A 15,862-nucleotide genomic window follows, 5' to 3' on the forward strand; every position below is an offset into this window, starting at 1 on the left:
CATGCAGAGGCTGCAGCATTCCAGATCCATGGGCAGCCCCAGAGAGGTGCTGGGACAGAGCCAGGGCTGGGAAATGAGCTGGAACAGAGGTGCTGCTGCTTCCCCTCATATTTAGGCCTTGAAAACCCAGCGAGGTGCTGAAGTGGCTCCCTGAATCCAGCAGATTTGGAGCACCTGGGTGTGCCTCACGCCTGGCTCACAGTGCCCTGCCCATCCCTGTGCTGGTGAGAGCTGGGCAGGATCCTCAGGATGTTCCCACCCTCATCCTGCTGTGTGGGGTTCCTGTCCCAGAGCTGGCTGGAGCATCCACCAGGACCAGGACAGGGACAGGGACAGGGTTCTTATCCCAGAGCTGGCTGCAGGATCCACCAGGACAGGGATGAGTTCCTGTCCCAGAGCTGGCTGGAGAATTCACCAGGACAGGGACAGGGTTCCTGTCCCAGAGCTGGCTGCAGGATCCACCACTGTCTCCCGCAGTTCCTGTCCCAGAGCTGGCTGGAGGATCCACCAGGACAGGGATGAGTTCCTGTCCCAGAGCTGGCTGGAGGATCCACCACTCTCTCCTGAGTGTGCAGCACGAGGGGCAACATGGAAAGCAGCTGGTAAATGATCTTTGCAGGCAGGAGATGTACATTGTGGGCCATTTTCCACCTTCCTCTTTTCTCTCCTCTTCATAACCCGTAACAAACAGACGTTTCCAGCAGGGCTGGAGTAGCCACGGCTGCCTTTTTCTCTTGGCTGCCGGATGAGAGCAGCTCCTCAGCTCCTGCCTCCACCTGCCCGCTGCTCTCATTCTCCATTCTGTGCTGCTCCCAGCTCGGCTGCCGCAGCAAAGCTCCTTTTCTTGGGGACAGCGATAAGGACAGTTGTCATTAAGAGGTGTGAAACAAACAAAAGCATCCGACACTTGTTCCTGACCTGATTGCCCGTAATTAAACCGAGCCTCGTCAGGGCAGGGGGGAGCGGTGGGATGGTGCCGGTGCCCCTCAGGGGCTGTCGTGGTGCTCACCAGCCTTCCCCTTTTTTCCAGCCTGTGGGAAGCTGACGGGAATAAGTGACCCGATCACAATTAAAACCTCGGGGTCCCGCTTTGGATCGTGGATGACGGATCCTCTGGCTCCTGAGGGAGAGAACAAGGTAAGAGTGTGACAGCATCACCCGTGTGGCTGAGGACAGTGAATATTCACCCCTGTGCCCTGGGAAACCCGGGGAATGTCCTCATCCATCCCACGGGGCTCTGCTGGCAGCAGGAGGGGCTGAGCATCCCCCAGGCAGGGAGGATGAGGAGAAGCTGAGCAGCCCCTGCACTGCTCCCTTTCCTGGGCAGGTGGAACTCATTGATGAGGGTCCACGGGCTCAGAATTGTCACCACGAGGTTTGTGTGGCAAAAAAAGCAAGTATTGGGTTTCTAATCTGTGTTTGGCAGCCAGGAGGGAGCTGGGGCTGAGCAGGGGGACCCGTGGTCCTGGTCCCTGCTGCTCTTCTGCTGCCAGCACCTCTGATAATGTCATCTCCTGCACTGGCCCTCCATCCTCCACCTTCATTGCTGTGAGGAATTAACTGACTGCAGCCAGAGAGAGAGAGATTTGTTTTGCTTTGTTTTGGTCCTTTATTTTTTTTTTTCCATTCAGACCATTCAATTTTGATCCCAAGGAGGTAGGAGGCCAATAACTGGCTGAAAATCAATCCCAGCTCCCCATGACTGATGGAATGGAAAATATCTCGAGTGTTTGCTGAGGATTTGCAGGCAGCAAAACAAAACAAAAAGCAGAAAGCTTGGCTGCCTGTAATTCCCTCCTGCATGCAGCATCCTTCAAAGGATAAAGGCACCAGCAAGGGCTGGATTAGGGCACCTATTTTGGGATCTGTGCCCTGGCATCAGCTCTGTAGCTGAGAGAGGACAAGGGATGCTCTGGAGAAGTCACCCCTGGGTGGTTTCTTTGAAGGTGACTCGAGTTGTCAGGCTCTTTCCCTCCAGCAGCCAACTGGTTGGCACTGGTTCCCCAATTCAACACCTCCATATTTTACAGTTATTAAGCAAAATTTCACCTCCAGCCCAAATAAAACCCTGCTTAGAGGTGAGATGGGAAGGTTTTACCCACATCACAACCCGTTTTGCTCAAGAGAGGGGACAGAATTGTCCCCTTGAGGCTGTGCTTGCTCCTTCCCTTGGCACTAAAACAATTTTCAGCCGAAGCTGGTGGTTCAGATGCTAAAGATCCTCTGTCTCTTCAGAGAGTTTTGTCTCAAACCTCTATTTTTTGGTATTTTTTTTAGCCATGCCTTTTTCTGCAGCGTATTTTTGTTGCACAAGTAGGCTGCAAACTGGAGCTGGGTCTTCCCAAGCCTCTTTGTGTATTTAATATATAAAACCTGCTGGGAATTTTATTAGGAACACACCATTAAGTGAAGTCCATTGGCTGCTCAGCAGAGTGGGAAAGTGAGGATGGGCAGAGCTGGGCAGTTCATCATCCCCGAGCCCCAGGAGGGGTTTGGTGCTCCTGTGACCATTTGTCCGTGTCATGAAACCACGGAACACAACTGGGGGAGATTTGTGAGTGCTGTGGGAGCAGCAGGATGCTGAGAGCTGGGCTTGCTCTGTGTGGGTGCTCAGAGCCAGCTGCTGTGATGGGACGTCGTTCATCCATCAATCCCTGCTCTTCCAGAGCTTGGGATGCTCTTGGGTCCTGCAGCCCCTGCATGGTGACACAGGGCTCTGCTGGACTCTGAAAACCAAACACAACCCATTTGCATGTTGAATTTTTAATACCAGATAATGAAATGGGAGCAGCAAAGAGAGAGTCATGTTTTGGATATTTTTTCCCTTATAATTTCCTCAAACTGGTTCAGCTGAAGCTGAAGTTTCATTTCCAGCTCTGGCCGTTCTCTGGTGCTTTTGCAGCCACCCCCAAGCCAGCAAGGTTTGGGGCTGAGGGTCAGAGCCATTTGCCACACGTCCATTCCCCACCTCTGCAGCCTTTCCAGGGAAGCAGTGACAGAAGGCTGAAATTCCCTCCAAAGTTTTTGGAGACCCCAGTTGACTTCCCAAAGGCAGCAGCCAAATGTTGGGCTGCCCTTCTCAAAGACTGATGATCACACCCCAGACACAGAGCTGTCAGATTTTGCAAGGGGTTTGCAGAAGAAATCTGCACTACATCACCCAAACCTGCAGCCTTAAAGGCTTCCCTCTTGCTAAATTTACCTTTTCTCCTTCCTAAATTTACTTTTTCTCCTTCCTAAATTTACCTTTTCTCCTTCCTAAATGGCTCTTACAGAAAGCAGCTCTCTCATTTTCAGGCAGCAACTGCATCCAGAATGTCAGTGGCTGGCTGGATATTTCTTGTGGATATTAACTGCACAGCTTGGTCATTTGCCTCGGAATTGGTTTCATATAACAAAAGCGCTTTTTTTTTTTTAAGGAGTCTAGACAGTGTCCCCAGTGAACTGGCACTTAAATGATGATCTAAAATCTCTCCCCAATCTACCCAGAGCAAGATTTAAATGTCTTTGTCTCTTATATTTCAGCAGCCTCACTTTAAGCTTTTGATGCAGCAGTGTATGATTTTTAAACCAATATGGACTTTTTGCCTGAATTTGCCTGACAATGAGTGATTGCATCCCTCGCTCCCGCATTCCAAATTAATGGAGTTGTGCACAGCAGCTGCTGTAATTTACTGAGTGCTACCGCGGGAAGCAAAAGCAGCAGCAGCACAGAAAATGTTGAGTTTAGCCAGGGAAAAGCTGCTAATTGCCCTCGGGAAGAGAGGGAGGTGCCAGCCACCAGCATTCCCAGGGGAGCACTTAAGCCAAGGAGATATCAGGTTATCCCCCAGGGAAAGCTTTGCTCTTGGGTTGATTCCGTGGCTGATTTGGGGGTCCAGAAATTGGGGTTATTTCTGGATGCAGGTGACAGATGTTGGCTGGATTCGAGGCCAGATCGGACGGGATTTGGGGGTCCAGAAATTGGGGTTATTTCTGGATGCAGGTGACAGATGTTGGCTGGATTCGAAGCCAGATTGGATGGGATTTGGAGCAGCCTGCTCTGGTGGAAGGCGTCCTTGGCAGGGCTGAGTTTTAATCTCCATTCCAAACCATTTTATGACCATTCCACGACTCCCGGCTGTGGATTTCTCTCCCAGAGGCGATCCCTAACCCCACCCCGTGTTTGCCCTGTGCAGGTTTGGTACATGGACAGCTACCACAACAACCGCTTCGTGCGCGAGTACAAATCCATGGCGGACTTCATGAACACCGACAACTTCACCTCCCACCGCCTGCCCCACCCCTGGTCGGGCACGGGCCAGGTGGTCTACAACGGCTCCATCTACTTCAACAAATACCAAAGCCACATCATCATCAGGTTCGACTTGAAGACGGAGACCATCCTCAAGACGCGCAGCCTGGACTACGCCGGCTACAACAACATGTACCACTACGCCTGGGGCGGCCACTCCGACATCGACCTCATGGTGGACGAGAACGGGCTCTGGGCCGTCTACGCCACCAACCAGAACGCCGGCAACATCGTCATCAGCAAGTTGGACCCCAACACCCTGCAGAGCCTGCAGACCTGGAACACCAGCTACCCGAAACGCAGCGCCGGCGAGGCCTTCATCATCTGCGGCACCCTCTACGTCACCAACGGCTACTCGGGCGGCACCAAGGTGCACTACGCCTACCAGACCAACGCCTCCACCTACGAGTACATCGACATCCCCTTCCAGAACAAGTACTCCCACATCTCCATGTTGGACTACAACCCCAAGGATCGGGCTCTCTACGCCTGGAACAACGGGCATCAAATCCTGTACAACGTCACCCTCTTCCACGTCATCCGCTCCGACGAGTTGTAGCCCGGCCTTGGTTAGAAACTGGGTTTAGGGGGGGAAGAGTAAATAAATTAATTAAAGTGAAAATTTAAAAAAATAATAATAATAAAAAGGAAAAAAAAGGGACAAACTAATTTAAAAAAAAAGATGCTATTAAGGAAACATACTTTAAATAAGTAAACATATAAACAGCTGCCAAAATTAAGACCAACATCATGGAGGATTATTCAGCATAAGCCTGACAGATCAGCATTACCTCTACATTTCTAGAAGTCTGGCCCTGTGTTATAGACTCACGAGTAACCGTGTACCTGCAGCTGGAACTGCACTCAGAGAACCACTTCAGTTTGGGGTTTTGTTTTGTTTCTGTTCTGATAGCAAACCTAGAGAACATCCTCAAGCAGTAAGGCAATGACTGTTGGAAGTTCACCCTCGGGAGCCTCGCTCTCCTCCGTGTGTGGCTTGCATGGACATTCCCCCGGCGTCACGGGCAGCTGTGATGGATGCGTGGAAAGGAAAAGCAGGAGAAGCTGACCCGTGAGGAGCTCTGGCTGTCTCAACAAGACCTATACAGGTTAGTTTTCTTTGCCTTCCATTGCAGCTACTGTCTCTCTCAACTGTGTTCTTGTCACTTAGATTAACTGTGCTGAGACCCGAAGTAGCTCATGGATCTGTGTCTTAGTAACTTATTAAACACGATGGTTTAAGTATGTATTATGAACAAGTTGTTGTACCCATATTGTTTGAAACTTATGTATTCAGCAACTATATTGTATAATGTATGTCTGTTATTTACCAGAGGTGGCGAAACTTTGTATGTCCAGTTTATGCAATGAATGTTGTAAATGCAATGATGTAGTTTGGATTTAATAAATGATGGTTTTTTCGTTTCTAAAAAGGCAAAAAAAAAAAAAAGGTCAGTGTTCACCCTTATACACAGGTAACCAATTTCATGTTGATAATTACAGGAATATTCTCTTACTGTTATCTATCTACATAGCATTATGGTGGTTGGAAATCGCTTCCGTGGAGATTCTGTGGCAGCAGATTCCCATGGGAAGCTTTGTTTATGGAAGTGTGAAGGTAATTAATTTTTTTTTTAAGAGGAAAACTTTGTACTATCCACAGTTATCTAAGGAACAATAAAACTATTAGGAGACTTCCCTGATTTGTTTGTTGTCTTCTCTGTGTGAGTGAGCCAGTGCAGGGGAGGGAGAACAGGAATTTTTGGGGAGGGAAAATGGAAAAAAACAAAGCAGTGTAGTGTGGTTTCTCAGATTAAACCACAAGCACCGAGCAATCCTCCCTGTGAAGATGTTCCAGGCAGTTCCACGGGGCTGAGCCTGCCCCGTGTCAGCTCTGCTGCTCTCACTGAAGCCTTGGCTGGATGCAGAATGGGGACAGCTCTCTGAGGACTCATTCCTCTGCTGCACTCTGTAGTTCCAGCTCTCTGGGCTGCCAGTTTTGTGGAGAACTTTGCTGTTTAGCAGTGCTTTTCCCTCCAAGAAGCTCAAAAAGGGGGGCTGGAGACCCACGCTGTAATTGGCAGCAGTATTGATCCTCAATGTGCAGAAGAAATCTGTAAAGCCAAAAAGCAGGAAGGCACCTGCAGTAATTTCTATTTAATTAATGTATTTCTTCAGTGCAAACTCACTGAAGGGCAGCACACTGCTGTTGTAAGGGCTAGAGTGGATCCAGGGGTGCTGCAATCGATGGGACAGAGGATGATGATGGACCAGGGCTGGGCTCTCCACTGGAACTGCTCCTGCCCAGCTCCTCGAGGGCTTTAGGGTGGAAAAGCGGGAGGGAATCCTGGCTGTACCACGTGCTGGATTGCTTTTTGGTGTGGTTTACTGTCCCAGCAGCCAGGCTTTGTGTCATCCATCCTAGAAGATGTTCTAATGAGGGGGTGATTCCTCTCCAAGAGCCAAATCTCACACAGAGAGAGATGGGACCCCAAACCTCACACAGAGATAGATGAGACCCCAAACATCACACAGAGAGAGATGGGACCCCAAACCTCACCCCAGAGGGAAATGGGAGCCCAAACCTCACACACAGAGAGATGGGAGCCCAAATCTCACACAGAGAGAGATGGGAGCCCAAACCTCACAGCAGAAGAGATGGGACCCCAAACATCACAGCAGAGGGAAATGGGACCTCACACCTTACAGCAAAACCTCTGCAGGTGTTGACAGAGTTGGTCCCAGCCAGCATGTCCAGTTCTGGGGACAGGTTTCAAGCAGAGCACAGCCCATGGCAGGGCACCACTGAAACCTGCCCAGCCCACCCTGGCACACCAACACCACCCCGTGCCAGGTTCCCTGCAGCCAGCGTGGTCATTAGACAGGAGTCGAGGACAAAAGAACACGCCTGCTTCAAAACATCGATCTGCAAAAATAAATCAAATTACAGAAAGGCAAAATAACGCTGTTTGCTTTAGGACACGGCTACATTTAGATTCTAATTTTCCGAGTGCAATTCATTTAAGACAAAGGCTCCAGAGCACAAAATGTCCTTGAAGGCAGCAGAGCAGGAGCAGCTCCTGTGTAACATGTACCCAGAGCTAATGAGATGAGAGAAGTGCTTTGAGGGGTGTACCTTTGTCCTATTTGCCTGTAGTGCAATATTCTATAAATGGATGCCATATGGCCGTACACTTAATGGTATGGATCAGATTGGAAGTGGATGAGCCACTCAAAGACAAGAACGTCCCAGAGGATTGCTTTCTATAGCCTATGACTTCATTATTTGATGCACGAGGCTTGTTGGTCCAAATTTAGTGCTGGGAGTCAGTGAGCTGCTTCAGAGGAACATCTGACCATAGTTCTGTGTGTGTGTGTTTAGGTGGTGTTAATATTTGCCGAGGTATTCCTTGGGAAGCCCTGCTCCAGGCCTTTGGGAGGGCTTGGTGCACAAGCCAAGCTGCTCCCAGCCCCACCAGATGAGTTCCAGCTCCACAGTTGGGATAGGTTTGATGCAAAGGGAATTTTTTTATTAATGACAAGATGCGGGGGAATGGGTTACACTGAAATAAAGGAGATTTACATGAGATATTAGAGAGAATTTTTTTCCTGTGAGGGTGGAGAAGCCATGGTACAGAGAAGCTGTGGCTGCCCCTGGATCCCTGGAAGTGTCCAAGGCCAGGCTGGACAGGGCTTGGAGCCACAGTGGAAGCTGTCCCTGCCCAGGGTAGGGGTGGGATGAAATGATCTACAAGGTCCCTTCCAACCCAAACACTCCATGATTTAATTTTGCCTTCACCCTGAGTCAGAGAGAGCAGTGTCCTCCAGCTGGGTCACACCTGCCTTGGGATGACGGGGAACCTGGTGGGATTTGCTCTCATTCCTGCCGTTCACCAAGCCATGATCCTGCCCTGCCCTTGGCTCTGATCCATCCCCCTTCCCTGGAGCCCTCAGCCCGTCCCAGGGGATCCTGCTCAGCTCAGGGCTGTGAAATGCAGCTCAAGGCAGTGAAATGCCCCCCAGCCTGTCCCAGAAATTAAATGAAGCTCACCCAGCACCTGGCCTAGAAGCCAGGCAGAAACCTTGGCTGTTTAGCATCACCACAACTCTGAGAGCTAAAAATTTCCCTTTCTTCCTTTGCTGTTACTTCCCTGACCTTCATTAGTTCTGCAAGCACCAAGTGCTGAGCCCATATGGAGACAGTTATCATAAAAAACTGAATCCTGGCCCCTTAATTAGCTCCTCATTATCTGAGAGCTCCATATTGAAGCATTAAGAACTTGCAGAGCAATTTGTTGAGTTTCCAATTAAAACTTTTTTAGAATTGTTGAGCCTTTTAATACTTTGTGTTTACAAATTGCCTTGGACCCACACCAACACACACACTTCCTTCACTGGGGAAATATAACTGAGGAGCTGCTCGTTATTTATGTAAAACCCCAGGTTTTAATAAAGTCATAAACCATGTCAATGAGGCTGCTCTTTTCATACCTGATACAATAGAGATGACTCTGAATGAGTGCAGAGGAGTTCGAATCATTAAGAGGGCAATTAGAGGCTGATTTCCTAATAACTCCACTTTTACAGCACTGTAAAAACAAATGTACACATCCCTCTTTATATTAATTTACCTTGGATGTGCTCCTGCCTGTTGACAGGTCCTGAGACCTTCTGTTCCAGCACTTTGCAGCCTCAGGATCACCAGGAATAAATAAAAGCCAGCTGGGTGTGGATTCTGCTCAGTGGATCACACCAGCTGGGAGCTGGAGGAGCGCAGCTACAAACACAGGAGGAAAATTGGGTCTCCTTTGAAGCACAGATGTGTCCATGGGCAGAACTACCACGGTGGCCAAAAATTTGGGGAGGTGAGTGAGCACTTGACAGGGCCAGGGATGAAAATCTGCAGAGAAGGGGAGCAGTGGCTCTGCTGGTCTGGAGAGGGATGAAGGGATGTGCCGAAAACCTCTCAAACGTGGCTCCCAAGCCTTTTGGAAAGGATGGCCACGTTCCCATCACATCCATGAGGATGAAGGAGGGTGCAGCAGAACAGGCAGCAGCCCTCAGGGCTTTAACTCACCCCAAATCACTTCTTCCTCCTGAAAAACAGACCCAGGAGGAGGAAATTACTGTCTGTCAGGAATATATTGTGTAACCACCACAGGAGGAGAAGTGGTTTTGGGGTGTGGCAGAGCTGTGACAGCCTCAGGAGCCACAACCTGAGCTGGGCTTTTGTTGCCTACACTTGTGATAATACAGCACTTATCTTCTCTGGGATGTTGTAAAGCCAGAGCTGATCTGGATTGAACATGTCATTTGTATTCCCACGCTGGTTTTGAAGCAAATCTGTCAAATCAAACCCAAAAAAAGGAACGAAAAGAGGAGTGATTGCATAAGGAATAGTCTGGGCGGGCAGCTGTGGTCACTGATGGCTCTGGTGTCCTTGGAGAGGAGGCAGAAGTGACCCTCAGGATCAGGGGTGGGACAGGGAGCAGCACCCCAGACCAGCTGGAACCCCTCAGGGCCCCTGACAAGGGCTGAGCTTTTCCTCACCCTCCTTCTCCCTTTTTGCCCTGGCTTTTAGAGAACCTCCCCACCTCGAGGAGAATTTTCCCATCCATCACATTTTGGCACTTTCTGAGCTCCCAGAAAAGGCATCTGCAGGCAGAGCAGCACCGTGGGCCCTTCCTCAAACCCTCCCAGCACCAGAGGCCTTGGGGAGAGGGAACACAAATCTGCCATCTGTGGCACTTCAGCATTTCCCAGTCAAATTGCACCAGCCCTGTCACTCTGAATGAACATTAGAGCTCTTCCTCTCCCACCAAACTGGCCCTGGCATTCTGGAATAAAACACACACCCTGTGGCTGCAAAGGGTCACCCCGGGGGCTGGCAGCGACCCAGGGAGGTCCCCTCTGGAAGGAGGAGCTCAATTAATTAAAGTTTGATCGCAGTTCTGCAGCTGGGTGGCTGTGCTGGGGATTTTAAATCAGCAGCTGGGCAGGAATTCGCCAGTGATGCTGGCTGGGAGGAGCAGGCAGGCAGCTGTGCCCTGCTGTGGGAGCAGAATCCAGGGAAAATCCACTGCATGAGCAAGGAAGAGCATGGGATCAGCTGGCAGCAAGCATTTGGGGTGGTTTTGCAGGTGTTTGGTGTGTTTGGAGTGGTTTTTCAGGGGTTTGTGCTGCGTTTGGGATGGTTTTGCAGGTGTTTCATGTGGTTGTGGTGTGTAGGATAGTTTGCAGGTGTTTGTGGTGTGTTTAGGATAGTTCTGCAGGTGTTTGGTGTGTTTGTGGTGAGTTTGGTGTGTTTTTTGCAGGTGTTTGGTGTGTTTGGGGTGGTTCTGCAGGTGTTTGCAGGTGTTTGGAGTGTGTTTGTGGTGTGTTTAGGATGGTTTTGCAGGTGTTTGGTGTGTTTGGGGTGGTTCTGCAGGTGTTTGGTGTGTTTGTGGTGTGTTTGAGATGGTTTTGCAGGTGTTTGCCAGTGTTTGGTGTGGTTTTGCAGGTGTTGGGTGTGTTTGAGGCAGTTTTGCAGGTGTTTGGTGTGTTTGTGGTGTGTTTGAGATGGTTTTGCAGGTGTTTGCCAGTGTTTGGTGTGGTTTTGCAGGTGTTGGGTGTGTTTGAGGCAGTTTTGCAGGTGTTTGGTGTGTTTGTGGTGTGTTTGGGATGGTTCTGCAGGTGTTTGGTGTGTTTGGGGTGGTTCTGCTGGTGTTTGCAGGTGTTTGGTGTGTGTTTGAGGTGACTCTGCAGGTGTTTTCAGCTGTTCCCTGCACTCCCAGCTCAGCCCTCGCTGCTCCAGCAGCAGAGGAGGGTGAAGCTCTGCAAACCAGCAGGGCTCCGTGCCCAGATTCCAGCCACAACACTTGCTTTGGAAAACTCGATAAACCAGAGGGGGAAAAAACCCCCAAAAACCTGTCAGCCGTTTAATTACCAGCCCTCATCACTGCACCACCACAATTTCCCATCCCTGCTCCACACACGGGCTCAGCGCTGCCCAGTCCCGGAGGGGAGCCAGGGCTGGCAGCCCCTGCCCCAGGCACGCACAAAGCCGGGATAAAGAGCTGGGAAATGTTCCAGCCCTCGGTGGAAAACCAGCTCGAGCAGATGGGAGCAAACCTGCGGCAGGGCAATCAGCGAAGGGTCAGCAGGAAATTTGTCCTGGGGGTGGTGGTGGCTAATGGACTGTGTGAGCAGCTGAAATGCTCGGTGAGAGCAGAGGCTGCTGCTGGAAAGGGGCCACCAATCTGCACAGCTCTTATGTGGCTTATTTCAATGAAAAATTAAAAAAAAATTACATTTATAAATGATAAATTTATAAATAATTTATATTTAAATGATAAATAAATTGTCAGTGCTGGAATTGCTGTGGATTAAGGCAATCCATGGCACATGAAGTTCTTGGTGAAAGCAGAGGCCACCAATCTGCACAGCTCTTCTGGGGGTGGTGGTGGCTAATGGACTGTGTGAGCAGCTGAAATGCTCGGTGAGAGCAGAGGCTGCTGCTGGAAAGGGGCCACCAATCTGCACAGCTCTAATGTGCTTTATTTCAATGAGAAAAAAAAATTTAAATTTATAGATGATAGATTTATAAATTATTTAAATTTAAATGATAAATAAAGTGAGAATGCTGGGATTGCTGTGGATTAAGGCAATCCATGGCAGATGAAATCCTTGGTGAAAGCAGAGGCTGCTGCTGAAAAGGGGCACCAAAGCTGCACAGCTCTTATGTGGTTTATTTCAATGAGAAATAAATTTTATTTAAATTTATAGATGATAAATTTATAAATTATTTAAATTTAAATTATAAATAAAGTGTGAATGCTGGGATTGCCGTGGATTAAGGCGCAATCCATGGCAGATGAAATTCTTGGTGAAAGCAGAGGCTGCTGCTGGAAAGGGGCCACCAATCTACACAGCTCTAATGTGCTTTATTTCAATGAGAAATAAATTTTATTTAAATTTATAAATTATAAGTGTATCAAAAAATTAAATTTAAATGATAATTAAAGTGTGAATGCTGGGATTGCTGTGGATTGAGGCAGGATTTTTGTGGGTGCTCTGTCAGGTCAAGCACCCACTTGGAGCCTCACAGGAGTCCTCCAGCACTGCAGAAAGCCCTGATTTGGGCTGGATTTGGTTTCATGGATTCCTGGATTGGTTTGGCTTGGAAGGGACAGTGAATCTCACCTCCCTCCACCCCAGAGACTTTTCCCCAACCCAGATTTCTCCAAGCCCTGTCCAACCTGCCCTCAGCCCAGCTGCAGCTGGAACTCCGTGGAACTGTGGTGGTCATTAATTGCCTCCTTCCCTAATGAAGGGAAAGGAGAACACTCCATGAGAACACACCCAAAAATGTCCTTGAACGAGGAACAAGAACTGCCTGGAAGTGGAAGGGAGAAAAAGTACAAACCCAAGGAGCTCAGAGCACTTCATCCCATAGCAACAAGCCCGTTCAACAGGAGGAGCATGTTCACAGCAGAGCCCTAAAAAAGGAGCTGTTAAAATAAACATTGGCATATCTCACACCTCCCTCTTCCCTGAAGGAGGCTCCCTGGAAACACATGTGGACAAACTCAGGAAGGGAAGGAAAATAGGGATGAAGGGGGAGATGAGAGGTATTCTAATTAAGTGCTGGAATTAATCTCTGTTGTCTTTCAGTATCTAATAAGTTTAATGATTTGGTGTCTCTGTTGTTCACTGATGAATCCAGAGTCTCTTACAGAGCATCTGGTCGTGTTATCCCTTTGCTTTTTTCTATCCTGAAATACTCCATGAGTTTCTGTGGAGCTTTTGCCCTACATTTCACATTCTAGGCAGGTGACAGAGGCCCCATAACCCCTCTGCGAGCACCCCTCAAGTTCCAGGGGGTCTTCCCTGCTTTATGTGTGTTGCTGCACTATGTAGAGGGATAAAAAAATCCCATTTTTTCTTTTATGGACTGGAATAAAACTCCCGGAGCCTTTACAAGCCTGTGCTTGCCCTGCTGAGGCTGTCCTAGGGTGGGTACTTTGAGCAGCAAAGGTCTCTGCGCTGGGAAATCCATTTAAATTCTGTGAAATCCATCTCCCCTCCCTCTGGGAAATCCATCTCCCCTCCCTCTGGGCATGCAGCCCCTCACAGGCACAGCTGGGGGGTCACAGATGATTTTTGGAAATCCCAAAATGTCCTGCCTGCATGGAGGTATCTCACATGGGCTCCAGTGACACTCCAGAGTCAGGTTTGCACGTGCTGATCTCCCAGGAAAAAGCAGGATAATGGGATTTTGGAGTTAGCATCCCACTTGCACTTCCACCCCTTCCTTTTTCCCCCTCCTTTTGTTTTGATCTTTGCATCGGGGCAGGCTCAAACACCAACACAGCAGAGCAACTGGAAATGTGATCAGAGAGCAGGGCAGTGATGAGACAGTTCATCTTCCCTCCACACACAGCACTGAGGAAACCGCTGGGAAATAAAAAAAGCTCCAATAAATCAAATTGTTCCTGCTGTGGAAGAAAAACCAGCAGCAGGTGGAGGGGGAAGTTTGCTCTGACTCCCGTTCCTGGGATGTTGTGGGTTTTTCCATGCTCAGTTCCAGCAGCAGGGCTTGGGAATGTGGGAGACAGCCAGGCCTGGAAAGCCTCATTCCTACTGAATTCCCTCCTGTGCTGAAGCGTGGGCTGTCATCCACACCTTTAGAACATTCACACTTTTGGGATAATTCCCTTTCACCCTGGGAATGGGTTTAACTCTCTCGTGGGGCTGTTTCCAGCAGAATTCAGTGGGCAGCAAGAACAGCCAGGTTCTCCCTGCTCACCCACCGTTCCTCATGGAAAACACGGGTGCTGAGAGAGTTCCCCCAAAATCCAGCTGCTTCTGGAGATGGGAGCAGGCTGGTTTGTCACCTGCACCCTGGGGAAGGTCCCCAGAGGGGTGTCCTGGAGGTGGCAGAGCCCTCCCTGTGATGTATTTTCTCCTTCAGCCAGGTCTTAAGAGCTCTCAGAGAGCCTATCACACCTGAGATAGCCCAGCTACCTCAAATGGAATAAAATCAGCAGGATGGCTTCTGAGGTAGTGCTGGAAACAGGAAAGTTGTAATAAAAGGCAAAATAACAAAGCTCTTTACAGAGAAAACCTGAGCTAGGAGCAAGAGGTTCTTGCTCCTGCTAAAACACCCCACAAAAGCGATTATTTCCTTTGTTCTCTTCTTTTTCTAGTGAATTGCTCAGGTGGGATCTTTTGGCTTCTGTCCAGTGGGCAGCCCCAGATTTGAGGTGAAGCCCCCAAGGTCCTATAAGGTCTTTTTACCAAATTGAGGAGAGAAACTTCTGGGATTTTTTTTTTCCTTTTTAAAGAGACAAAGAATAATTTGGTCACTCCATCAACACATTCCTGCACCCCCTGCCCTCCAACCCTGCAGGACAGATCTCCAGCCCCACGCTGCAGCTTGGACACTCCACCTCCTCTTGCATAATCACCAGGCTGAGGAAAAATAAAAAAGCACCTGATAAAACTTCCCACTCCCACGCCCAACCCACCCCAAAGGGCTCCTGGCCCTGGTGGAACAGAAGATTGTGAGACTGCCAGGAATAGGTGGCAATCAAATAATGAATGCTGCAGCCCACTCCCATCTGCCAGAGAAAAATCCTGCCCGAGGGAAGCCGGGAGGGATCCTGCTCCTGCATCCTCCCCTGGGCACCTGCTCCATTCCCCACCTTACATCCCCAGCAGGGTGGGCAGAGCTTTTCCCGAGGCAGGAGGAATTGCTGGGTGCAGATGGGAGTGCTGGAATGCAGACATCTGGCTGCCACCGCCACGCGTTTGCTTCATAACGCGATGTTGGCAGTGCTGGGTGAAAACATTGAGGGAAAACAAAGCCAGACACTGGGAGGGGGGAAAAAAACCATGTAAAACTTTGGAGTTCAGTATTGTGCTGCTTGGAACATCACCGAGTGGGTTTGGAGTAGAAAACAGCAAGGGACTGGTTCTGCTGGTGGAAAAAAATCAGCAAAAATCAATGTATGAATCAGGGCTCCTTTGCAGCAGCTGCACTGACACAGCTGTGGCTGCTCCAGCGGGTGTGGGACCACCCTCAGATCCTGTTTTAGGGCTCTAAGGACTCAAATGTCCCCAGGCTGGCTCTTGCCCAGGTCCTTTGGGTGGCTTTGCTGTGCCCTGGGTGGAGCTGGGCTGAGCAGGGTGGTGATGTCCCCACCAAAGCCTGGATTTGCAGGTGCTTGTGCGGGTTTGTTAAAGGGGGTTGGATACATGACTTCAGCTCTCCACCAGCCATGGTGGTGCAGTCAGCACCCCTGGGTGTGTTTAACAAAGCCTGGATGTGGCTCTGGGTTGAGTTGAGCTGTTGGGGCTGGGTTGGACTCGTTGACCTTAAAGATCTCTTCCAACCCAGTGATTCTGGGAATTCTGGGAATCTCAGAGCACACCTGGCTTGGACTGGAAGGTGAGAGCAATCCCATGGGATTTGGGATGGTGTGCAGGACTGGTATAACCACCAGAGGCAGGAAAAGAACCAGTTAGTCCCAAAAATCCTTTCCCTCAGCTGCTTTTGTCTCCTGCACCTGACAAGCTGCAGCAACA

General features: G+C 49.5%; 1 protein-coding gene across 2 annotated transcripts in view; it reads left to right on the forward strand.

Annotated features, from left to right (window-relative positions):
• The window catches only part of OLFM1 (olfactomedin 1), a 33,369-nt gene extending 27,372 nt beyond the window's left edge, over positions 1-5,997 (forward strand). For both annotated transcript variants that reach the window (XM_039730687.1, XM_039730686.1), the window contains exons 5-6: positions 1,031-1,137; positions 4,179-5,997. In XM_039730687.1, coding sequence (XP_039586621.1) covers positions 1,031-1,137; positions 4,179-4,853 — 782 coding nt within the window. In that variant the 3' untranslated portion in view covers positions 4,854-5,997. The remainder of the gene's footprint in view (positions 1-1,030; positions 1,138-4,178) is intronic.
• The last annotated feature ends 9,865 nt before the right edge of the window (positions 5,998-15,862 follow it).

The sequence above is a fragment of the Passer montanus genome, unplaced genomic scaffold, assembly GCF_014805655.1.
Source record: "Passer montanus isolate IOZ18808 unplaced genomic scaffold, ASM1480565v1 scaffold73, whole genome shotgun sequence".
NCBI lineage: Eukaryota > Metazoa > Chordata > Aves > Passeriformes > Passeridae > Passer > Passer montanus.